The 25,097-nt window shown below is 43.7% G+C and overlaps 1 protein-coding gene across 5 annotated transcripts in view; it reads right to left on the bottom strand.

The window, feature by feature from the left end:
* Positions 1 to 25,097, bottom strand: part of tsnare1 (T-SNARE Domain Containing 1) — a 108,950-nt gene that overhangs the window by 36,153 nt on the left and 47,700 nt on the right. For 2 of the 5 annotated variants that reach the window (XM_057044977.1, XM_057044974.1), the window contains exon 11: positions 21,656 to 21,766. The exons of 1 other annotated variant lie outside the window; for it this stretch is intronic. In XM_057044977.1, coding sequence (XP_056900957.1) covers positions 21,671 to 21,766 — 96 coding nt within the window. In that variant the 3' untranslated portion in view covers positions 21,656 to 21,670. Of the gene's footprint in view, positions 1 to 21,638; positions 21,767 to 21,898; positions 22,383 to 25,097 lie in introns of those variants that run through there. 2 more of the 5 variants (XM_057044976.1, XM_057044978.1) reach the window with 2 other exon arrangements.

A 25,097-nucleotide genomic window follows, 5' to 3' on the forward strand; every position in this document is an offset into this window, starting at 1 on the left:
TCCTTTCACTTGTGTCTCTTTTTTTAATAAAACTGTGTCTCTAATACAAAGTTTACTATTATTATTATTATCATCATCATCGACAACAACAGCAATAATAACAACGACAACATTAATTTTTGAAGCCTTTTGTTTTTGCCACCAGCCTCACTCACCATTCTTAGCCTTGTCTTGTCTGCCTGCCAACCCTCATCTGAACTGCTTTATTTGAGTTTTGATTTTTTCCTACTTAAATAAACAATCTTCTGAGAGACCTTCCTCGTTGTGGTCCACATTGTGACTTCAGTGTTCATATGCCGTAACAGCTGTAGTCAGAGGTGGACTTGGGGATGACAACCGTGAAGAGAGGGTGAAATTGAAGAGTTGTTCATGAAAATTTTTGGGATTTGTTTATGGATTTGGTGCTTATAAGGATCTTTTATTGCTGCCATTGCATAGCAATGAGAGCTGGTGTACGACTTGAACCAGAGGAGAAGGGTGTCAAAGGCCACACTCGGGTCGAGGAGGATGAGAAATGAGAGAAAACCAGAGTTGGGAGCAAGAAGAAGGTCGTTTCAGATTTATATGAAGATGTCTCTGTGCTGTGGCGGTGGCAGAAACCAGATGTAATTGTAATTGTAATTGAGGTTATTGCTGGAGAGGTGGGTATGGAGCTGGGATACAACTGTATTTTCTAGGAACAGGAGATTGGAGATGGGTCAGACGTTTTTGAAATTCAAAAGTACATTAAAGTGGTGAATGTTTGTCTTTGAAGAATGACGCCAATGAGTTGACCTTGTATTACCTGTAATGGATGTAAGGAGTCCAGTGTTGTAACAAGATTTGATTGAGGATAAAGAGACTTCGTAGTAGCGCATGTGGCTGTTGCAGAGTTCTTTGCAGATGAAGGAACAGGTTTTCTTGAAAAGACATTTATACCAGTGACCTTTAGCTTTTAGGGAATGGAGGGAGGGTGTCTACCATGGGGCAGTTTGAGGAGACTGTTTCTAGTGGGGCGAAGGTGTTGAGCAGAGTAATATTGCATTAAAGTTAAAGATTTGGTTTCAGGAATTAACTCACGTTTTGGCTTGGGAGGGGGCATTGACTGTTCAGAAAAGTTGTAGTGCATTTAAATGAGATGTGGACTGGGGCAGAGACAAAATAAAGCTTCCAGAGGGTGTGGCAAGACATGTTGTGGATGTTTGTTCAGGGATGTAAAATTGTGGGGTTGTTGCCATGTTCCAGTGAGAAATAAGAATTCCAGGTTGTGTTCTCTTGTGATCTCAGATGAGTGGGTCCTTCTAAGTAGGTGAGCTGTTAGGGTCCTAGGTGTTGTTTGGTGTTCTTTGTTGGATGCTAATCAACTGGCTATTTAGGCCCTGGGCTCCTGTCCACCAGCGTCCGATCATTTCGTAAGTGTTGTGGTAGATGTGGACTCTGTGATTACTTCACTTTACTTCACTTTTAAGGTCACCACACCTCCCTCCTTTCTTGAAGAATCGTGCAGGACCCCCCCCCCCCCCCCCCCCCCGCAGCGTTCAAGACTTCTTTTATTTAAAATAAACCCTTTAAAGACTGAGTTGGCTGTTTCCTGTCTGGATCCAGGTCCTGTTCGAGCTAAACCTTAACATGAGCAAATGTTGAGCAGATCAAAGGTGGCTAAGGAGGAGGAAGCAGGGGAGGAGGAGGCAGGGGGATTGGACATTTAATATAGCAGAGATCATGTGAATTTACTGATCATTTTTTTCAACTGTTTCCGTTGTGGAGTCCGGATGAAATAACGCACTGTATAGGAAGGGTTGCAATGGAGGGAGGAGCAAAAGACACTTTGGAAAACATTGGTGGTGAATCGGAGGGTTACCGGGGATGGGCAGTGCATCATCAATGCTCTCCTTTTCTTCTGGTGAAACACAAATTCACGCCTTCATTACATTCAGATTCAACCACTGCAATTGCTACCTCTAGGTCTGCCTTCAATACAAACAGCTCAATTTTTATATTTTTCTTTCCCCCTTGTCTTGTCCAGCAGTGAGACAGCAGCCACATGGACATCTGAATGTGGTTGGTTTTATTTTGCCAGGACGGGTTTGTTGAGCCCATTCTGTATCATGATGAATATTAAGAATTTCTTTTAGAAATAAATGTTGGACTGAAAGGCTGTTGGGAAAACCTCAAACTAACAAAGAATCATAGCAAAACAAGACAAACTACTACAAAAACAAGCCATAAAAGGAAAATAAAAAACGAAAAACTGATGACTTGGGAAACTGAGTATAAGAAAAAAAGAAAAAAGTTCTTGCTAGAGTAACAAAATACATATTCAGACCACAGCATGACTAAAACCAAAACCAAGAAAATCTGCCCTCAGCCCCCAGTGACGGTCTCATAAATGGGATTCTGCTGTATCGGTGCTAAAAAAAAGACACCATGACTTTAGTTTGTTTGTTTGTTTGTTTAACAAAAGTAGAAAGAAATCCAAATGATAATACGTATGGACATGTCGTGTTTGATAGGAGCACATCTGTACACTTTTATACCATCCTGCTCTTGGTTTGTTGACACTGTTTGTCACGTTATAGAAAAGAAATCATGGCTGATGTCACTTTACCATTAGCGTAAAGTGATGATACAGTAAGCTTAAGAAATATATATGACATCATATAAAAGTCTGTCTGGTGGACTAGAAGTTTCAATGAAGAAGATTCAATGACCTAGCCAGCCAGGTCATTCTTCAACATGAAAGTCCGATCACCTTTACTCTTCCACCTAGACCAACCACAAAATCCCCACCAGAGCATCTCAGGCTCATCCGGGTCACTCAGCAAAAAATAAAACCACCATATGTTTATAAGAAGAAACTACCTGTTTGGTGGTGGGAAAAAAAACAAGACTGCAAGTAGGGGAAGATATCAAAAGGAACCTTGACTTTGAAGGGATTTAAGCCTTGTTGGATCACTTTCTGCACACAGTTAACAAACCAGCTACAAAGAAGTGTGCAGTTTTATCATACAGCAAAGCCAAAGATTTCGCAGGTTTTGAACCTCCAGGTGACCTTCTGACTGCAGGAATGTTAACTGGAGCTGTTGCCCATCCATTGTTTCTTTCCCAACCATAACCCTTCTCCAAAGGCCACACATCCAACAGTCCACATGTTACCACAGCAGCCCAGAATTTCCACATCCAGCATCTTCACCTCCAAGACCTTCTGAGACCAGCCACCTCAACAGCTATTGCAACAGTTGGTTTGCATAAGCAAATAATTTGGGTCTGTTGTGGAGAGATGCAGCTGTCAGACGTCAAGTATAAAAGTAATATCTTGTTCATTTTAACATCATTGTTATTATATCAGTGGAGTTTGGTTCTTAGCTGTGGTCAATCCAAACACTGAAAATCATCAGAAGAGAAAAGCTGAGAACAGAGCGATGCGTTTTACCCAGAGTCCACCCTGCATTTTCTCTCTTTGGCCACTGTTTTCATCGGCTGGTCGCCAGTGCAAAGGGATGTGGGTGCCTCTGCTGCCTTCTGAGAGAAAATGATACTCTACAGCAGCTCGGTGTAGCATTTTGATTAGAGGCAGAGAAAGAAACTCTCAAAAGCAAATATGAAGATTGACAATCTGACGCAATTGCCCCAGAATGTGTTGCACAACTAGGTATCATGACAACCAAGTTGACCATCTTAGATTTCGGGATGAAAAAAGCAGAAATTTAGGCCCTCCTGAAAAGAGATCTCCAACATTCTGGTTCTTTGCTGTGTCCACCGAGGACGAGCTAACCTAGACAAACACTGTTGACATTACAACTCCAAAGACAGGTGGCCAAAAGAAGTTGTTGGCTTATTCACATGTATTGCAGGGCCAATATTAAAGTGAGGCTCACACTTAAGGATTTTCTAAATCTTGAGATTTGTTATCAGTTAGAGAACCAACACAAAGATAAAAATTCAGGCACTGAGCAGTTTTGATGGTACTGATGGGATAATCAACACGCCACCCATTCTGTCCAACCACTGATCTAGAATCTCATCCTCCACTATGGAAATCTCATGTGATCTAACAAAACAGAACATGACAACAACCAGTAAACACAACTTGGAAGAGGACATGCAAGAAGAGAGATTAATGGTGGCCTTTGGACTAAAATTACCTTAAAAAAAGGAAATACTAGAGGCAGTGCTAACATGCTTGTTTTTATTTTCGCCTGCTTCCTTGTTGCTCAGTCTGCTTGCTAAACATCCACGTCACAATTCATGCAGTCCTGACCTGGCAGTTACGGTTAGGGTTGTCGGACTGTAGGCGCTGACCGTTTTCAGAGCCGATTATCGGGACAAATCCACTGTTAACACTCCTCAGACCAGAGAGGAATCTTATAAAACATAATTATGATAATTGGGCGTTTACTCTTCTTGATTGAGAAGGGGGAACATTCCGACCACGACAGCTCTGATGTCGTTATGAGTGTATCCGCTTGAAGAACAATCAGTCACACTCACATTCACACCTGAGGTCAAAAAAGAGATTATCTAGTCCCCAGGTCTTTGGTTTGTGGGTGGAAGTTACGCAGACACAAGGAGAACTTTCAAACCTTCTGAAGTGAAAATGCTAACCACTGCTCCACCATGCTAATGACTGTACCATTATGTTAACTGCACCACCATGCTAACCACTGTGCCACCGTTCTTATACTGCATTCCATTTGTACTTGTAAATTGGAATTTTCAAGGACCAAATTGAAATTTCACCTGGAATGCTCCCGAGCATTTACTACTTGGAATGTCAGAGATTCCTCACTTCCCCCGAGTTGGCTTTGAAAGGTGGCTTCCCCCAGTGTAAACAGAGCACTCACCCTTCGATACTTTTTGTAAACAATGAAATGCGCTGAGAGAAAAATAGGATACGTTCTCCACTTTGTGTTTCCTCTTTGTCCGTGTTTGAAAGTTGCAGACAGACCACATGTTTGTCTAGAGGTTGTTTATATTCGGACAAGTCATGTCAAACAGCAGAATCGCGTTTGTGGAGGTCGACATCTTGTTTTCTGACAACTGAAACACTAATAATTCAGCTAAGATGTCATTCCCAGGTCCAACCACTGCACCACCATTCTAACTGCTCCACCACCATGTTAACAGCTGTGCCACATTGCTAACCATTTAATTAACAAGCTGACTGCCCCATCATGCTAACCACTGTGTCACCACACTAGACACTGTTCTGTCTGCACCACCACTGTACTAACTGCACTACCATGCTAACAACTGAACCAGCATGCTAATGAATGCACCACCATGCATTCTATATTGTCATAAGTTGACATTTTTTCTACTTCAACATAATTATTGCAGCTATTAAAATATTCACACACAACACACACATACACACACACACACACACACACACACACAACCACATACACAAACCACACAGTTCACTTTAAATGACGACAAAGAGTAACAGCCAAAACCAAAATATCCAAAGTCACTTGGGAAATCTGACTGGGCTTCATTTATTTTTTCCATTGAATTTTGTGACAATGCTAATAAAGAAGATTAAAGTCAACTGAAATAAGTGAAGACAGCAAGTAAATGTGCTTTTTCATTCCAGATGGAATTGAGGAGCGTCATGATTAATAAAGGACAGATGAATGCTATCAGCTGAGAAGAGCCTGGAAATTTGGAGATACACATTTGTAGTGATATTAAAAAGCACCAGTGTTATAATCATCAACAGTGAGCTTTGGAGAAATTTAGAAAATGAAAAGCCTCCATCAGAGAGAGGGGATTACTGGAAGTGATGCATTAAAGAAGGAGGTGAGAAGCTGGAGGGAGAAAGTGAGAGTGTGGAGAAAGGAAGAGTGATGAGAGGGTTATGAAGTTTGACAGCAGCATGAAGATGCCGGCCCTGCAGAACTCATCCATGAAGACCTGAGGTGACGTCAGTCTGTCTACAAGCTTCCAATCCTGATCCAGCGGAAGGAAAAGAACTGGACATGGCAGATCTCTGCAGGATGTAACAGTGATCTCTGTCCAGAGAGACAGACAGACAGACAGACAGATGGGTCACTGTCCTTGCATTCCAGCTTGTTGCACCTCTGACCATGACAGAGTGCAGGGTCTTCAACCAGAAGCCCCCCTCATGGATTCTCAATCATCTCTTGGTGGTGCAGCGGTGAATAGGGATGTCTCGCTGCTGTATGATCAAATAATAGCTCCATGCCCAATCTTTCCATCTTAGCCAGAATCAGGAGTCACCCTTTTCTGCCTCCATTGCCAGATGTTTGAGAGGCTTTAGCTTTGAGCCTGAGATTTCAAGAGTCTTCAGGAGACACAGTACAGATTTATATCCACGGCAGTTGACCTCTGTTCTCAAATGGAGGGTGTTTATCTAGCATACTGCAACCAGCTTGGTGGTTGAAACAGTGGATGATGCAGTAAGATTACAGATAAACCTGAAAGTAAAACTGTTGCTTTGCAGAACAATTTCATATTCTTTTCCTTCACCCTCACAGAAATTAACATCCTTGAATATATTTTTTTGTATTTTTCTTTGGTACGAAGCTAAGTAAGACACTAAAACTTGTGAAGACTTTCCAACACTCCTGGATGTCAGTCTGAGCCAGACAGGATCGGCTTGATGTCCTCACCTCAACAGATGTCCTGTCACTGGCCAGGACATCTGTTGAGGTGATCAGTCACTTTAAGATCGGTAGTTAGCAGTGCATGGTGGGAACAGGTGAGCATGTGTTGTAGAGTGGCTGACATGAAGATTTATTAGGGATTAAAGGTCACAAGGAGGTTTTTGAGAGTGCCTGCTCAACTTGGAGCTAATCATTCGTGAGCAGCTCTCAGATCAGTGTTGTCACAGCGTGTTGTCTTGCAGTCTGCAGTGACAGAGCTCTACCCACCCGGCCACTAATCCCCTGCAGCAAACTTTGAAGTAAGCTGACGGAAGGGAAAAAGATAAATAAGGATTTTCTCTTTTTTTAGCCTCAAATGCAAAGTTGCAGAGTGACTCCTTGCTGTATTTATCTCTAATAGCTTCATTTCTGACTGAGTTTTCCCACAGTTGAAGCAATTGCTAACAACAAAAGTTAAAATAATTGTAGTTTATTTACTACATAAAAATCAGTGTCACTGTCATTTCGACATCTCCTCAGTGAGTAACACATCGAAATGTACACAAAACTTCTCCCACTTAAAAACTAAAGATTGAGAATGTCAGTGACAAATGTCTCGCATTAACTTTGTTGTTTATTTTCCCCCGGTAGATGTGAAATAACCCTATTAAATCAAGTGCTCATTTGGCCATTAATCTCAATGCAGCTGACTAGTCCCTCAAAGCTAATGGGGTTTAGAATTTGCATCAGGCGCGTTTACCCACAAAGCTTCACCTAAGAGGATTGCTGTTCAGACGGAAAGCTTATTGTCACACTTGGTCATAGACATGGATTAACGATCCTATGTCCAAAGAACTCCACTAACTGTTGCAGCAGCTCAGAAGTTCCCTCGGTGGGCCCAGATCCTTGTTTCAGGGGGACATTCAGAGAGAATGCTTTGCAAAAATTACTCTTACAGTGCAACAACTATCACAAATCTGTCCCAAAACTGATCATGTTTGTTTTAGCTGAGAGAGAATCCAAAATGAAGACTGATCTTCACTTCTGAACAATTTTACAGCTTTATTTATTTATTTATTAAATACTTGCGGGTAACAGCACAGAAGTAATCACAGGCTTCCCTGGAATGTGGAAAACACCGCACAGCCACAGGTGGGCAATAGTCCAAATGCACATATGGTAAAACTCTTAATCGGGAACATAAGGTTGTCAAATTTACCAGGGCAGAGATGTAGAAAAAAAGTCCAAGGCAGGCAGGGTCAAAACCAGTTAGCCCAATCAAAGAAAGTGCTGGAGAGTCTGGCATGGAGCGATAACAATCTGGCAAAGCAGAACTGCACTGCTGTGGCTTAACAGTGAAGCAGCAAAGCCACCTCCAGGGGGCCTTCCTTGGGCCAGGACAGATGACCGAGAGGGCTGGTCCGGGTGCAGGCGGTGGAAGTCCTTAATCAATTGTGGGCACAAGATGAACCGAGCCAGGACCCAAGACTATTACACTGGGTATATCCCTTCCAGTCTACCAGATACTACACACCTCTTATCCAAGGTAGTTTTCTTTGTCAACTGGACTGTATTCCTCTTTTTGAAGATGTTTCACCTTCTATCCAGAAGGGTTGGTGTGCAGGGTTCCAGAATGGCAGGTAAGTTTAAAGGAATGAAACCACTGTAATAACTCTGACCATAAGGGGGGCAGAATGAACAGACGGTTCAGAGGACAGGCACTAGGACATGGTTGACCCTCAGTGGCTCTCTTCACTTCTCTTCAATCTCCCAGGCAACCATGGTGATGCAGCATGACTCTGGAAGAATGGACTCGGACCCAGTGTTTGTCTCCTCATTTTGGAACTGCCGAGACAAGACATCAGGTTTGGTATTGCGAGATCCTGGGCGATAGGAGAGGGTGAAGAACCGAGGGGGAAAAAACAAAGACCAGTGGGCTTGACGGGAGTTCAGTCTCTTGGCGGACCTGATGCCTTTCGAATCCTTGTGGTCAGTCCAGATGAAAAAGGGCTCCTGAGCCCCTTTCAACTAGTGCCGCCACTCTTCAAGGACTAACTTAACAGCCTGGAACTCCTGATCACCAATGTCATAATTCCTACTCGCAGGGAACAGGCGCCGAGAGAAAAAAAGCACATGGCTGGAGTCCGCTGGGACAAGACAGCTCCCGCCCCAACATCTGAGGTGTCCACCTACACAAAAACTTAGGTCGAGCATCTAGAAGATGGGTGTGGATGTGAATCGGGCCTTGAGAGCCTGAAAGGCCTCCTTTACCATAGGATTCCATCGAAGAGGCACTTTAGAGGAGGTCAGTGCAGTAGGAAGAACGGTCCCGATGTGGTTTGGAAGTAAACAATGGTTGAAACTGACAAAGTCGAGAAAGCGCTGCAACTTACAGTTCTCCGGCACCATTCAAATGGTAACAGCGGACACCTTTGCTGGGTCTATCTGGAGGTGTCATCCAGATAGACAAACACAAATGCATTGAGCATGTCCAGCAAATGTCAATAATTAGAGCTGGTAAGACAGCTGGAACATTGGTGAGGCCAAACAGCATGACGAGGTACTTGTAGTGTCCTGTGTGTGTGTTGAAGGCTGTTCTCCACTCATCCCCTCTCTAATGTGGACAAGATGGTAGGCATTGCAGAGGTCTAATTTTGTGAAAATAGTGGATTCCTGGAGCAGTTCAAAAGCAGACGAAAAAAACGGGATGCGAAACTGGATAGTCTCATGGTGATTGCCAGAGATCAGCAGCCGAACTGGAGAGTTTTGATGAGTAACGGTGCCTAGGACATGTCCATCTAAAGCCCAAGCTGGATCCTATTGGTATGTGGCATGTTGATGATTAATACACTATTGATGTTAGATGCAACTACAGATTATTGGCATTTTTTTGTACTGTGTAGCGTTTGGCTCTTGATCTTAGTGTTAGAATAATGCTGGTTATCAAGAACATTGACAATTGACGGTAATGATGTGTGGTGAACAGTGATATGACATAATTATTTTTTATTTTAAACATGTAGGGCAAATTAAGAAAAGTAAATTAATGTGATATTTGATAAAAGAAGAGTAGAGAAATGGTTCTATATGCATTTTTCCATGTAATATACATGTTCAACAAGGGTCAGGAAGAAGTAAATACTTATATGGTCCTACCCTGTGGCTGATTAAATTGTGTAGAACTGAATTGCAATAATCCAACTTGGAGGAAATGTCTAATCTTTCTCCATCACTTTGATGAACTTGCCGAAGTTGCACAGGTGATAAAATTCTGACCTTGAAGTATGCTTAATATGGGTATGTAAAGACAGATCCAGATCAAATGAAACACCAATGTTCCTTACAGGGGTACTAGGGGCCAGGTTAAATGCCACCTAGCAAGGCTACATCAGTAGAAGACATGTTTTGGGCCTAGTGTTGATTAGAAAAGGGTAAAGGATTGTATAGGGCTGGTACATTTATGGGTTTGAACTATATTTGCCCTCCAATGTCTGCAACAACAACACTAATAATAATAATAATATCATGATTATAATTTATTACATATGGTTTAATGATGAGTTGCAGGCACAGGTGCGTTTCATGAATGGGAGTGGATGAAATGATGATAAATTACACGGGCACTGTGTTTGAACATCTGTGTGTGGTTCTGCAGAACACAGACAGGAAAGAAGAAGAAACCTCAATAATTAGTTTGAATGCAAATACTATGGCAGGAGGAAGAAAGACTCCAGACATATTTTTTCTTAATTTTCTTTATAAATGCCAAAACCAGAAATAAATAATATTAAAAGTGCAGCAAAAACATTAGGGCCTGATGAATGCCCTCTTAACCCATAATCCACCTGGGTGAGAGGTACCCACCACACAGACCCCCAGCCCTGAACACCCAGAGGGAAAAGTCAGCCCCTTGCTGGAGGCAAGAGATGCCTGCCATAACCACTGAGCCCCTCCTCATCCAAAACTGCAGTCTGGTGGAAAACAGGAGAAACACATCAACAGTACTATGTAAATCAGGACACACAACACCAGAAGACACAGTAGGAGCCTGAGAAGGAGGACAGCCCCAACGGGGGACCTGAGCCAGTAATGGAACCTTGCCGGTCACCAAATGTAAAGCTTTAAGCCGATCAAAATTTCCGTGCTCCCTACATCCCCCCATATCCAACACAAAATTATTCCCCCCATGTCCAACACCCTAAATGGGCCATTATGGGGGTGGGGGGCAAACGGTGCACCTCATGCCGTGCAAAAACAAAACGAAATGACTTTTGGACACAGTGGTGGACTGGAGGAGGACTCGGAGGGGATTCTGACAAAAATTGGCACCTAACAGGAAAGGAAGAGGGGATAGAAAACTCTGGCAGAAATTTCCCTGGAACATGGAGGGGGTGCCCAAAAAACAACTCTGCAGGTGAAGCGTCGAGGTCCTCCTTAGGGGCTGAACGTAATCCGAGCATCACCCAAAGCAAACGATCCACCAAGTTACCATCTGTAAGCACAGCACGCAATGCTGCCAGGGGCGACCTGTGAAAATGGTCACACAAGCCATTAACCTGAGGATTGTACACAGTAGTGTGGAGAACCTGTGTGCCTAAGGACTTTGCCAGTGATGACCAAATCTCTTAAATGAATTGGGGTCCCCTGTCAGAGGTAATACTAGAAAGAAAGCCAAATGCACACCCCAAGCTGAAAGAAATGCACAAGCCACATCCGCTGACATCATCCACAAAGTCAGTGGATGTGGCTGACTCCAATAAACATCTGGACCTCTTCAGGAGTCCAGACCACCTCTGGCCACCTGGTGATTTGATCCACCACTGTGAGCAGGTGTGTAAAACCCTGGGACGGGGAGAAAGGGCCCACCATGTCCACATGCACATGGTCAAAACATCTGGTGGCATTCACAAGCGGTTCAATGGGCACCTTGGTGTGCTGGTGCACTTTATTACGCTGACAAGCCACACAAGCAGCCACCCATTCCTTGACATCTTTACAGAGGCCTGCCCAGACAAACTTGGACCCAATCAGCTTCACTTTTGCCTGTAGTCCTGATTGTAAGAGCGAGTGAACCATGTTGAAAACCCTACGGCACCAGGTCACAGGCATGATAGGACAGGGCTGACCTTTCGTATAGGAGTGTAAGACTATCTTCCTGTACCACAGCATTCTCGAGCTTTAGGCCATGTCAATGGTCTTAAGCACCAGGATTTAGGGATCCTGGGCTGGTCGGCAGCCATAGCTGAAAAATCGACCGGGCATCAGACACACCCATGACAGACAATCGACCACAGGGTTGGCCTTCTCCACCACATACTGAATGTCCATTGTAAAATCTGAGATGGCCAAAAAATGGTGCTGCTGTTGAGCAGACCATGGCTCAGTTACCTTGAACATAGCAAATGTCAATGGTTTATGGTTGCAAAAGAGCAGCCCTCTAGCAGAAAACGGAATTGGCCAGTACAACGCCAATAACCCGAAAACGCTGTACTTTCACTCTATGCCCGCAGTTTATGGCTAAAAAAGCAAGGGCTTGCCATGCATCGGCCACGCGCTGCTCTGCCACATCTGATGCATTGGTTATCAGAGCTATGGATGCCTACGGTGCAGGATGTGCAAGGAGCGCCGCGTTGGCCAGGGCAGACTCCAATAAACATCTGGACCTGTTCGGGAGTCCAGGCGACCTGGTTGTTGGCCTTCTGTAGCTAAAGGGCACCAGGATGTGGCTGCAGGAGTTAGGCCACGTAAGGGGAGAAATGATTGTTGAAATTCACCATGCCCAAACACTCCTACAGGGCTTTAACGATAACTGGACAGGGGAAGTCCAACATCACCTGTACAATAATTCAATCAAAAACTGCCCCACAAATGCTCACATAGGGCCCTGTGGTGAACTGGCAACTCGCCCAGGGGTAGACTCTGCCTTTACCCATGTTATTTCAACTCCCAAAACTCCATCGGTTCTGGGTTATCTGTGGTTGTGTCACCACAATCCTCAGATTGACTGGATTCAGGGCAAAGTATTGGGCTGCATTGTTACTTCATCCAGTGTCTCTATCAGAGTCTTTGTGTATCAAGATGATATTCTAGTTTTCGTTAAGTCTCCTAAGGAACATGTGACACATGTAAGATAGGTCCTGATAAGGTAAATCAAGTTATTTGAGAACACTGAGAAGTGCCATTCCACACTTATTCCATTATATTTCTTGGGGTTATTTCTTCAGAGCATCAAAGCGAACCCGGAGAAGATCTACATGGTGGAGGAGGGGCCTTTCCCAGAGAAAGCTCCTTGTGCATTTTTCTCCCACGAGTTCATTCCAGCAGAGCGGAACTTCGATGTGGGCTGGCCACTAAACTGGCTTTAGAGGAATGGTGGCATCTGCTGGAAGGGGAAAAGCAACAATTTATCATTTGGATGAATCATAAAACCCTTGTGTATATTCAGTCTGAGAAGAGGTTGAACTTTCAGCAGGTGAGATGGCCACTCTACTTCAATTGATCTCTGTTTAAGATCACCTATCTTCCAGGTCCATGCAACCTCAATCCCAAAGCCCTTTCCTGCCATTTAGTCTCCGACCGCAGTTCCCCTGTCTCAAAGACAATTCGGTCTCCTGAGCAAGTGAGAGTGGGAGGTTGAGGAAACCGTGACACAAGCCCAACAACAACATCCTGATCCAGGTTCAGGACCTCATACCCACCTGTTCATCCCTGATTCTGTTCATTCACATGCTCTGCAATGGGCCCACTCCTCCCCATTCTCCTGCAGGCCAGGGATAAAATGGGACTCCTGTGCCAACATAAAATCTCCCTCCTATGCCAACACTTATGGTGGTCATCACTGGGCAAGGACACAAGGGAGTTTTAGCCATCCTGCAGTCTACATGTGCGAGACCCAACATCAGCTTTTAGTGGGACTCCTGCGACCTCTACCTGTTCCAGGCAGATCTTGGTCCCACATTGCCCTGGATTTTGTGACAGGCATTGTAAAAGGGACACATCATTATTGTACTTGCGGTAGACCACTTTTTAAAGGCTGCCCACTTTCTGGCTTTGTCCAAATTCCGCATCACACTTGAGACTACCTTCCTGTCTCACATATTCTGGATACATGGCAAGCCTGCTGATTCTTTTTTTTCTTCAGATGGGGTCCCCCAGTTCTCCTTCCGGGTCTGGGAGAACCACTTATTGTCAATTCTTTATGTGTGGTAACCTGGCTCAGGTCTAATTTTTTGTGTGGCAATCATGGTTCTCGTAATCTGTGACTATATACTGTATAGTAATATGCATGACTGAAATATGCTGAGTGTGCATCAGACCATTCTCAATCTGCCAAATTTCTCCCAAGGAAGACAAGTAAATCCACTGACTTTTTGGCTATTGCTCAGTAACACTGTGGCCCCAAATTACTGAATGTTCTGGTTATTTTGCTAACAAAAACTTACTGACTGTAGCCAGCTAACCTCCTGGTGGAGGCATTAGATTAAAAACAGCGTAATAAAACAGAAGTATGTTGCAGAGAGGAAAAAACTACATTTAGTGCTGTAAGGAAGGGAAGAAACAGCAAAGACTGAAAGGAATGTAACAGAGAGAACAAAGAAATCCTATTCAAAGAGAAAATTAGAGAGAGGCATCTAAATCAACTTTTAACAGCCCTCATCAGCACATACCTTATCATAATGGCTTGAAATGTTCTCTCTGTATGTTCAGCAATGAATTTAGCAAAGTTTTAATATTTCACCTTAGTAACAGCACCCCCTAGTGTTTCAGGGATTGGCCATTTCTTACTCCGATGGATACTGATCCAACACAATTAATTTAAATCAATGAACCTCATGAACAGGGAGTTTGGAGCAAAGGAGAAAGAGAACCCCTTCAACGCTATTTGCAGCTTTAATTACTTTTAGTAGTAGTCATCGTTGTAATAAAAGTAATATTACCATCAATAATAATATAACAACATCACTGTAGCTACAAGCATGGTAGAGGAAGTTGGAACTGATTGCAGAGAGAAGCCCCTATGAAACACATACATCATACTTATTTGTTATACTGAAGATGATAGATGAATATTGTCAGTGGGGTTAGAGGTGAGTATGCAACAACAATTTCAGCGATATGTGTAGATAAAGACATAGAAAAACTTATAGAACAGAAAAAGGTGTCAATAACTTTAAACACTGACATGCTGAGAGGAGTCTAAACACAAGAGCCTCTGACTTCAATCCAAGTGACTCAAAATTTATTTAGGTAGTACTTTACAAACCCAATATACCATTAAGTGCAAAGATGTGACAATGCTGCCATGTATTACAGGACAATGAATACAAGCAAATTTAAACAAGTATAGCATTTTAAAAAAACACAATGGCACAACATGTAGCAAAAGTCTTTGGGAATCGTGCAGCTCAACTGGAGCATGACATGTACCAATCAATAGGATGGACTCAATCAATCAATCAATCAATCAATCAATCAATCTTTATTTATATAGCGTTTTTTACAATCAAAATTGTTTCTAGGCACTTTACAGAATCCCAGGGCCTGACCCCAAACAAGCAACAGTGGCAAGGAAAAACTCCCCTTTAACAGGAAGAAACCTTGAGCAGGACCAGGCTTATGCAGGGGGACCCTCCTGCTGATCGCCGGCTGGGTAGAGAGAGAGAAGAAGGGGAAGGACAGGTAGAGGAGAGAAAAGGTAGGAGAGGAGAGGAGAGGAGACCAGTGACCCAGTGGACAATCATCCGGACAATCATCTTCACCTGCCTCCTTTAAAAGACTGGTTTACACTTACATTTTCACCAATTTGTTGGTCAGCCCTCCATGGTAACAGCTCGGCTCAGAAAGCTCTTGTGCTTCCTGTTCTTGTGACTTGAACTCACAGTGCCTGTACTTTGCAGTTCTCCGACTCTGTCGCCTGATCCTGCCCATCTTATCCAGTCTGCTTCAACCTTACTGAGGACTTTTTCTATTTTGTGAATTCCCACTGCAAACTATCAGTAATAAGATACACCTGAGAAAGTCACGTGTGTGTCTGCCTTTGGGGGTTCAGTTCAGGTCTTCGCATTTTAACAGTTTATAGGCCAAGGCCTCCTCTTCCGTACTGAACATTCCCCACAATGTCAGCATGTCTGATAGCTGATGAGACACCTCAACCAAAACTGGGTGAACCCTACCAACGACCCTGCCAACGACTCTCAGATGACCACTCAGATCATTAACATGCCAATGGTCCACAGGGGCTATATTTTCAAGCTCGGTCCCCAGCAAGTTCAGAACTGAAGAAGCCTTCTGGATAGAAGGTGAAACATCTTCAAAGAGAAGAAACACAGCCCAGATGACAGAGAAAGCTACCTTGTATAACGATGACCTGGATGATTGAGAATCTACACAGACGTCTCCTCTAGTGAACAGAAGGAGCACTCTTCAGCACTCCCTCTAAGGGCTCCAAAAAGGGTGCATACGCTGAACTGCTGTTTGGGCTATAGGCACAAACAACAGTCAGGATCCATCCCCCCACCTGAAGGCAAAGGGAGGCTACCCTCTCATCCACCTGGGTAAACTCCAATATACAGGCACTGAGCTGGGGAGCAACGAGAATTGCCACCCCTGCCCATTGCCTCTCACCATTGGCAAGTCCAGAGTGGTAGAGAGTCCAACCTCTCTCGAGAAGACTGGTTTTAGAGCCCTTGCTATGCGTCGAGGTGAGGCCGACTATATCTAGTCGGAACTTCTCAACCTCGCGCAGCAGCTCAGACTGCTTTCCCATCAGAGAGGTGACATTCCATGTCCCTAGAGCTAGTTTCTGCAGCCGGGGATCAGACCGCCAAGGTCCCTGCCTTCGGCCGCCACCCAACACACAATGCACCCGACCCCCTTGGTCCCTCCTGCAGGTGGTGAGCCCACAGGATGGGGGTCCAATGTTACCTCTTCGGGCTGTGCCCGGCCGGACTCCATGGGCAGAGGTCCGGCCACCAGGCGCTCGCCAATGTGCCCCTCCCCCAGGCCTGGCTCTAGGAGAGGGCCACGGTGACCCGCATCCGGGCAAGGGAAACTTGGAACCAATATTGTTACTCATTATTAGGGGGTCCTGGGCTACGCTTTGTCTGATCACTCACCGAGGACCTGTTTGCCATGGGTGGCCCTACCAGGGGCATAAAGCTCCAGACATCAGAGCTCCTAGGATCATTGGGACACGCAAACCGCTCCACCACGATAAGGTGCCCAGTTGCCCAGTTGTCTTGAGGTTAATTTAGTGTCATGTGGCATCGTGTTTTAGTGCACTCCTCACACTGGTGAGGAACATATAGAGGACAACATCTCTGTAGAAGCCTCTGTTGAGAAGGCACTATGGAAGGTCAAACACAAGAATCTCTACTGTTGGAGATGGTGCCCTCATACACTGCAAGGAGCACTGACACCTGGAATAGCAACCCAAATTGAAGGCACCAGGTCTTTATCTTTACAGGTAACTGGGTATTAGTGACGGAACATAGGCCAGCAATGATGTCCTTCAGGCTTGTGTTGACGCAAAAAGGTAGAATGGCCAACAGTGACCTCTCAAAAACAATGTAAAATGCACAATGCGATAAAAACACTGCAAAATGTAATGAGATGCAGTTTCAAAAGCGTTATTAGTGGAGTACAATAATACAGTTTATGAATTTGAGAGTCTGATGGCCTGAGGAAAAAGGACATTCTGGAACATGGTGCCACTTCACCAGATGCTCATGAATTTTCTTCTGGAGGGCAGAAGTAAAAAATCTATGGCAGAGGTGTGAGGCATCTTGGATGATGTTTTTGGTGTCGGGACACACCTGTCCTTCACAAAATGAATGGGGCTCCCTTTAAATTTTTCAGCTGTCCTCACCACTCTCCTCACATAACTCCAGTCAGCAACAGTGCATACTTCATACTTCATAAGAGATGCAGCTGTTGAGGAAGCTCTCTCTAGTACTCCCGTAGAATGTAGTGAGGATGGCTGCGAGCAGGTGGGGTCTCTTCAGCCACCTCAGGAAGTGCAGGTGCTGCTATCCCCTCTTAGCCACAGCCACAGTGTTCACTGACCAGGTGAGGTTGTCAGTGATGTGCCCCCTACAAAACATGGTGCTGCTGACCATCTCCACAGCCGTGTTGTTGATGAGGAAAGCAGCTTGGCTGGGCCTGATCTTCCTGATGGCTGTGATAATTTCTTTGGTCTTGTCAGTGTTCAGCATCAGGTTGTTGACTTCACTGCAACTCTCAGTAGGCCAAGTTGTAGTCATCTCTGGTCAGACCCACCACTGTTGTGTCAGACTGAGCAGCAGAGGGCTCAGTACACAGCCCTGGGGAGAGCCCATACTGAGAGTAATGATGCTGAGGGACTATGATCTCTCAGTGACAAAGTCTAACAACCAGTTGCACAGGGGTATGCTAAAGCCCAAGAGTCCCAATTTGCATACTGGATACTATGAGTTGATTGTATTAAATGCTGAACTAAAGTCAAGAAACAGCATCAACTGCAGGTAACTCCTCTGGATGTTCTACCAGTCTGTGGTCGCCAGCATCCTGTCCTACGCTGTGGTGTGCTGGGGGGTGTGACAAAAGCGGACCTCTCCAGGCTGGAGAAGCTGATCAGGCGGGCCAGCTCGGTGGTGGGGATGAAGCTGAAACCTCTGGCGACAGTGGCAGAGAGGAGAACTATTGACAAGCTGCGGAGCATCATGGACAATGTCCGCCACCCTCTGCACACTGTCATCCACAGCCAGAGAAGCCTGCGCAGCCAGAGGCTGCGCCTCCCCAAGTTCAGGACAAACAGACTGGGAAACTCATTCATCCCCCGAGCCATCAGACTGTTCAACTCCTCACTGGGGGAGAGGAGGGCCAACAGGAGGACTGGAATAATAACACTGGAATAACATAACATACTACTGTGACATCCATTCATTCATCCATCCATTCATTCAGTTCATTTATTTACATTTTTATAGTTTTATATTTATATTCTATTTTTAATTTATTCTATTGTATTTCTTATTTTACTCTATTTTTTATTATCTTTAATAGGTTAAATGGTGTGTAATGGTGGTGGGTAATTTTTGTACAGTGCTGTACATTTTTTTGGAGATGCTAATTTCCCTGATGGACACCCCCTAAAGGGATCAATAAAGTACTCTGATTCTGATTCAACAAGTGCATGTTCTTATCCTCCACATGTGCAGGCTCAGTTGAAGAGTGGAGCAGATGGCTGGGTTCAAATTCGCTCTGGCTCTCCTCTGTTCCACCTTATCACCAGACTTAAAGGCTGAGTTTATGACACTGATGTCTGTCATGCATTTGTTTATATAGGCTGACATAGACATGGCATACTCATAAATATCAGTTTGGGTCTTGTATGTTAAGGCCTATTTTAATTTCTCCTACTCTGTGCACTCAGAAAAGTCCTGATGTCAAAATCGATGCACTGATGGCTTTTGACCGCATGTACATGAGTTTAAAAAAAGAGTTTGAAAAGAAGAGACATTGGAGACCAAGGCCAAGGCTATCACTGATTTATTGTAATGTATGCACACATGAACTGTGTTTGTTTACGGGCAGTAAGACTTCTGTGTGACACTGTGCGGATTCGTTAGCTGTATGGTTACACACATTAGTCCTTGTTGTTGGATGTTTGTTGTGGTTATATAGTTGTAAAAATGCCTCAACTATGTTGATTAATTGGTTTTATGATGAAGAGAGGACCCAGTTAGCTCTAAAACTTCCCTATAAACAGATAAAAACTAGCTGTATAGAAGCTACTGTTACCATGATGACCCCAGTGATACAATTCGGAGAACAACCTTGTTTTCTGCAAAACCAGCAGCCAACCCATTTAGTACAAAGGTAGTCAACACACTAGAGTCAGTCCCGAGTACAGCATGACCATCTAACCACACCTTATTTAGGATTTTGATATTTGATATGATGTTATGATACAATCTGACAGACATGATTTAGTAATTAAATAAAAAAATCATTTGGGCCATTGAATTGGAGTGAACATATTTGAACTCTTTGTAGTAGAACAAATAGACGATTCTCAAATGTTCGTACTGGAACAGTTTTAATTAGCACACTATCAGTCTTTTTTCCACAATGATAAATGCAGAGAGTATATTTGTCTAATTAAAGTTTTGTTTATTTTCTCAGGGAGGACACATTAATCATCCCACTTTGGAATACCAAATTACAGACTTGGCTGCTGCAACACTGAGGTGCAAACATTTTCCACATGAGGAATTTCTGGAATATTTAGTTCCTTAGCAACAAGGTGGAACAAGGTTTAAAATAAACAGGTGAGGGTTTTTAGTTTTTATAAAAACCATATATATATAAGTCAAAACTTCATCAACACACACACAGTATATATATATATATACAGTATATATAGATATATCTATAGATATATATATATCTATAGATATATATAGATATATACTGTGAATATTGTCGACATAACAGCGACACAAGTTTTTGTACATTGAGATAAAGAGCACAAAAGCTCTGGCCATTTACAGCTCTTCATAATTTTACCATCTGACAGGTTGCTTTGGCAAGCTCCAATGAAACAGCATACGATGCCTTCTGTGATTCTGTTTCATGGCTGCATTACAAAAAAAATGCTGTTGATTGTCTAGTTTTGATTTGAGGTCAGCTATGAGAGCAGCCCTGGCACCTTTACCATGCTTCTTGTATTTAACTTCTGGGGAGAAGGTCAAATGTCTTCAAGAAACCCTAACAAGTCCAGTTGAGGCAGAGATCTTACTTAAGATTCACGTATTTAATGTGTGCAAAGAGTTGTGGTGGCAATTTAGGTAGAATCTTTGATGGGTGATAGTGTCTCCAAGCAAACTAGGCACATGAGTTTTCCTTTAAATTAACTGAACTAATCAGCTTCCCATTTCATCAGGGACTAAATCTCCGCTGTTATGTCGACAATATTCATCTTTATCTCAGCACTGCACCATGCACTCAGCTTCATCCTGGGCCTCTAGTCAACCCTCTACAGGAAATAAAATCCAGAATTGCCACCCTACTCAACCTCAACAGCAGGAAAAACAGAGCTCATAGTTTTGGCTCCTAAGGCACTGCTTCCAAAGGTTGAGGATGTTCTCCTCCAGGCCAAAGGCTGCTTCATCTTTCAACTTCCGGAAGGTCACAATCTCAGCATCATCCTGGACTCCACCTTTTCCTCCCAGTCACATATCAGATCGTCACCAAATCTGCATTATTCCACCTCAAAAACTCCCGACTCTGTCACTTTCAAATCCCATCACTAAGACTCTCACATACGCCTTCATCACCAGCCATCTGCAGTGGAGTCCTGTACAGGGTACTGAGCCAAACCCTTGACAGACTCTTTTATTCCAGAACACAGCTGCAAAGGTTCTCATCCTCACCAAGCCCTTGAAACATATCACCCCCATCTTCACTGGTTCCATGTGAATTTCGCATCCCCTGTGAGCTCCTCCTCACCTACAGAACCCTCACTCCTTTGTTCCTCCAGTACCTATTAGATCTCCTCCATCAACATTTTGAAGCCTGTGGTCCTTGACTCTGGGTCTGCTTCTTACTCTTTGCTATAGGCCGAGGCCATGACCCTGCTGGGTTATCGCTGCCTCTCCTCTCCTCTCCTCTCCTCTCCTCTCCTCTCCTCTCCTCTCCTCTCCTCTCCTCTCCTCTCCTCTCCTCTCCTCTCCTCTCCTCTCCTCTCCTCTCCTCTCTTCCTTACTATTAGTAGTAGTAGGACTACGACTTCAACTTGACTAGTCATTTACCCTCTCTGTCCCACTATACCCAGTCGATTTATCTTTTCTGTTCCAGTTTATACAGTCCCTTAACCCTTTCTGTATATAAGAACAAAAGTCAACTTGGAAATATAGCCAGCTTCAGATATCAATATTAATATACATCAATATTTGTTTTCAGCATTTTAACTTTTCTGTATGGATGAATTCTCTGTATTCATCATTTACTCTGTGTGTTTTGAATAGAAGTCTGTTTAACATTGTTGAGGTGGGGAGAGTGGTGCACCTGTAGATTCATCTTACCACAGTGAGCACATCTCATTTTCTGGCTGAGACAGCAACAATGATGATGAGGATTGTGAGGGTGATGACACCAACCACCAGGAGGTAGCACTTCCTCTTCCTCAGCTGCCTCTGAGGGGACAGAAGAGTCAGTCCATCAGGCATGAATCAGCACACCACACGTTCCATCATCCATCCATCCATCCATCCATCCATCCATCCATCCATCCATCCATCCATCCATCCATCCATCCATCCATCCATCCATCAATCCATCCATCCATCCATTCATCCATCATCCATCCATCCATCCATCCATCCATCATCCACCCATTATCCATCTATCCATCATCAATCCATCCATCCATTCATCCATCCATAATCAATCCATCCATCCATCCATCCATCCATCCATCCATCCATCCATCCATCCATCCATCCATCCATCCATCCATCATCCTCAATGTGAGTTATTTTGGTGTGTGTGAGAATGAGAGAAACGTCTGAAGAGTGAAGGCTTTGGGCTGTGTTTGTGTTTGCTCGGCTCCTCCGGTGGTGACGGCATGTTGAAGCACACAATCTATGTTGTTTTGAAATGCTTTTTTTCTTTTCTGCCTGTTTTCTGCTACAAAGGCAGCAGGAGCAGCAGCATTAGAGCAGAGTCCAGGCTGGAGTCCTTAAATCCTGACGCGCTTCAAAGCAGGAAGAGAGCAATTCATCTTCTTATCTGAGACTCAAAACAGGCTTTCTGTGTGGAGAGAGGGAGAGAGGAAGAGGAGGGAGGAGGGAAAAATGCTGTCGAGTAATTTTCCGTTTAAACGTTCCACTCCACAACAATTTGCATAAGCAGCCCTGCGTCTGTGATAAGAAGATTGGTAATTTTCAAAGGCTCTGTGGGGATTGAGAATTAAAAGCCTTTCTACACTATCTCCCCTCTTGCAGCTGGCCACCACAGATTCTCCAGCTCTCTCACACGTTTCCTCCTAAACTTTCTGTCGTCCTCCTTCTCTCCCTCTCTCCATACTCCCTTTCTCTTCCAGCGCCTACTGCTTTTTTTTTATTCATCCAGCTTCCTGCTGCTGTATTTGAGGAAAACAAGGGAATAAATAAGGGAGAGACGAGGGAACAAAAAAGGGTTTAGTGTAACAAAGGACTTTTTTTCCCCCAGACAGAGCGGGTCGAGCCTTTGATCTTCACACAGAACGAGCCCTTTTTTTAATATTCAGTCAAGGGACTGGTCAAAATGAACATGTGCTCAATACTCTTGCGTCAGCTGTCATGAGTGCGGCTGTTTGGAAATATTGTGTCATGCTGGTTGATTAGTTATAAAACTAAGATGTGTTCACATGTTTAGATCAATATTTTCAATCGAATTAAAACCATGTGCATGTCTGTGTGCGGTTTCGAGTCTTATTGGATTCTCAGCTTTTATTTGGTGGGATCCAATCTTCAGGATCATATGGGTTTGTTCAGTCGTGTTTCAGAAAATTATTTGTTGCAAAAAGGCTCTTTTTAGCATCAATGAGATTAGGAAGCTAATGTCACTCATGGTGGGATCCATATCAGTGCGGGCACGGTACCATTTTCACCTCTGTTAAACAAAGGACCGAGGACATGTCGTCTGCTTGGTTAGTGTTGTATACACTTAATCTCTATGGTACCACTTTTAAAAGCAACAGAGACAGCAGTGGATCAGAAATATAAAAAAGTGCATTTCACATTTGTCCGCAGGTGAGGAACAAGGGTGGTTGATTTTGATGTTTTTCAAGGAAGGCAGGTGTGACGACAGATGTTCACAGCAGACAGGTGTGCAGACACATGTTCAGAGCAGGTTAGGAGAGATTTGACAGTTTCAGGCCGTGATCTCATCAAAATGCAGAGCTCATGAGCACCGGAAGAGAAGGACAATGAATGAATTTGTGCTCAATCTGGCTCTTCATGATAACAGACAAAGGTCAAATGTACACGACCATTTTCCTCTCCTATGAACAAAGCTTCCAGACATTTGAAACCCACTACGAGGGGATGCTCTCAACCCTGCACAGAACAATTCATCTTTTTCTGACAGAGTACTGGCCCAAGACTCACTTTTGCTAAGCTTCATCACCACGTTTCACACTTGGCTGCAACCGAAGTCATTGCACAGTGGAGGTCAGAGGCTGACGAAGAAAAAAATCGCCAAATCTATCTGACTCGTCAAAATGGATGCTACTGTCCTTTGACCCGAATTCAATACTCTCGCCATCATAGCTACTCGACAGGAGAGGGCAACGTGCAGTTCTGCTGAGGTCACAGAATCCTGGAATGTGAGTAAGCTGAAGCTCTATGTTTGCAAGTGACCGAGCAATTTTATAGTCAGGTTAGGGTTACCCATCAGTGAAAACCAGAGTGCACCACAAAGTAGGCACATTATCAGCTATTTCAACATTAAATGGAAGAAACCTAAACAGCACTTAAGAATTTCTTTTATACTTCTACTAAAAGAATTAGCATAAAATCAGCGACCTGAGGGATTTCTCTAAATACAACATCTCATGTGCAATTGAGAAATGTGCGCCTCATTCACACGCTCGAACTTTAATCATATTCACCACTGTCACTGTGGGTTGAATGTGAAGTGAAACATTCGGCTAAAAGAAAGGAATCTGTCATTGAAAGATAGACGACTTCTTTTAAAAATAAAGTCCTCTATCTTTTTCTTTTCTTAAGAAAGCCAAAGATGAGATTGTTCATATAAGAACTTTTCCATAATTCTCGGGTTTTACTTCAACAACCAAAGAATTTTCTTGTGACAATTCAAACAATCAAAGCTGACTGGACTGATCCTAAAATAGAGGATGTCGTCTTTGTCTTTATTACACAGATGACAAATGTGCCCCTGAAAGAAAAAACAACGTGAGGAACATCCTCATAAAACAGCAATAATGCAACTCCACCATAATTTCCCCTTTATCATATCTGCTCATGATATTTTTAACGTCCATAAAATAAATAAAGTTTAGAGCCGAGCTGTAATCAGATTAATCACATTTACATAAAAGTCCTCCACACACCCTGATTCAGATGTTCAGGGGGAAACTCCAGAAGCACCAACTAGCATCTCTCTGGTATCCATATTTGTGAATTTCCTGTAAACATCATTTTTGAAAAAAGATGGATTGAATCAAAGAAGATGGTGAGGTGGGAGCAGAACCTGCATCAGCAGCACCACAGGAAAAAATGGGATTTTTACACAAATGAAGAGGGTTAGCAGACTTATCGGATCCTGTTGGAAGCAAAAAGGGAGCAATGGATGAACCTGGTTGCATCGTCAGCATTCTGCTTATTATCTTCTGGTGCTTCAGCTGCTTAATCTGCAACCAATCAAGTTTACAAACTGCTGTGCTGTCAATCTTCCAGCAGCTGTCACTGCACTTCTGTTCAGCAGCAACGTGGCATCGGCTGTGATGCGGGAGCCACCAGC

The sequence above is a fragment of the Takifugu flavidus genome, chromosome 10 (assembly GCF_003711565.1).
Source record: "Takifugu flavidus isolate HTHZ2018 chromosome 10, ASM371156v2, whole genome shotgun sequence".
Classification (NCBI taxonomy): domain Eukaryota; kingdom Metazoa; phylum Chordata; class Actinopteri; order Tetraodontiformes; family Tetraodontidae; genus Takifugu; species Takifugu flavidus.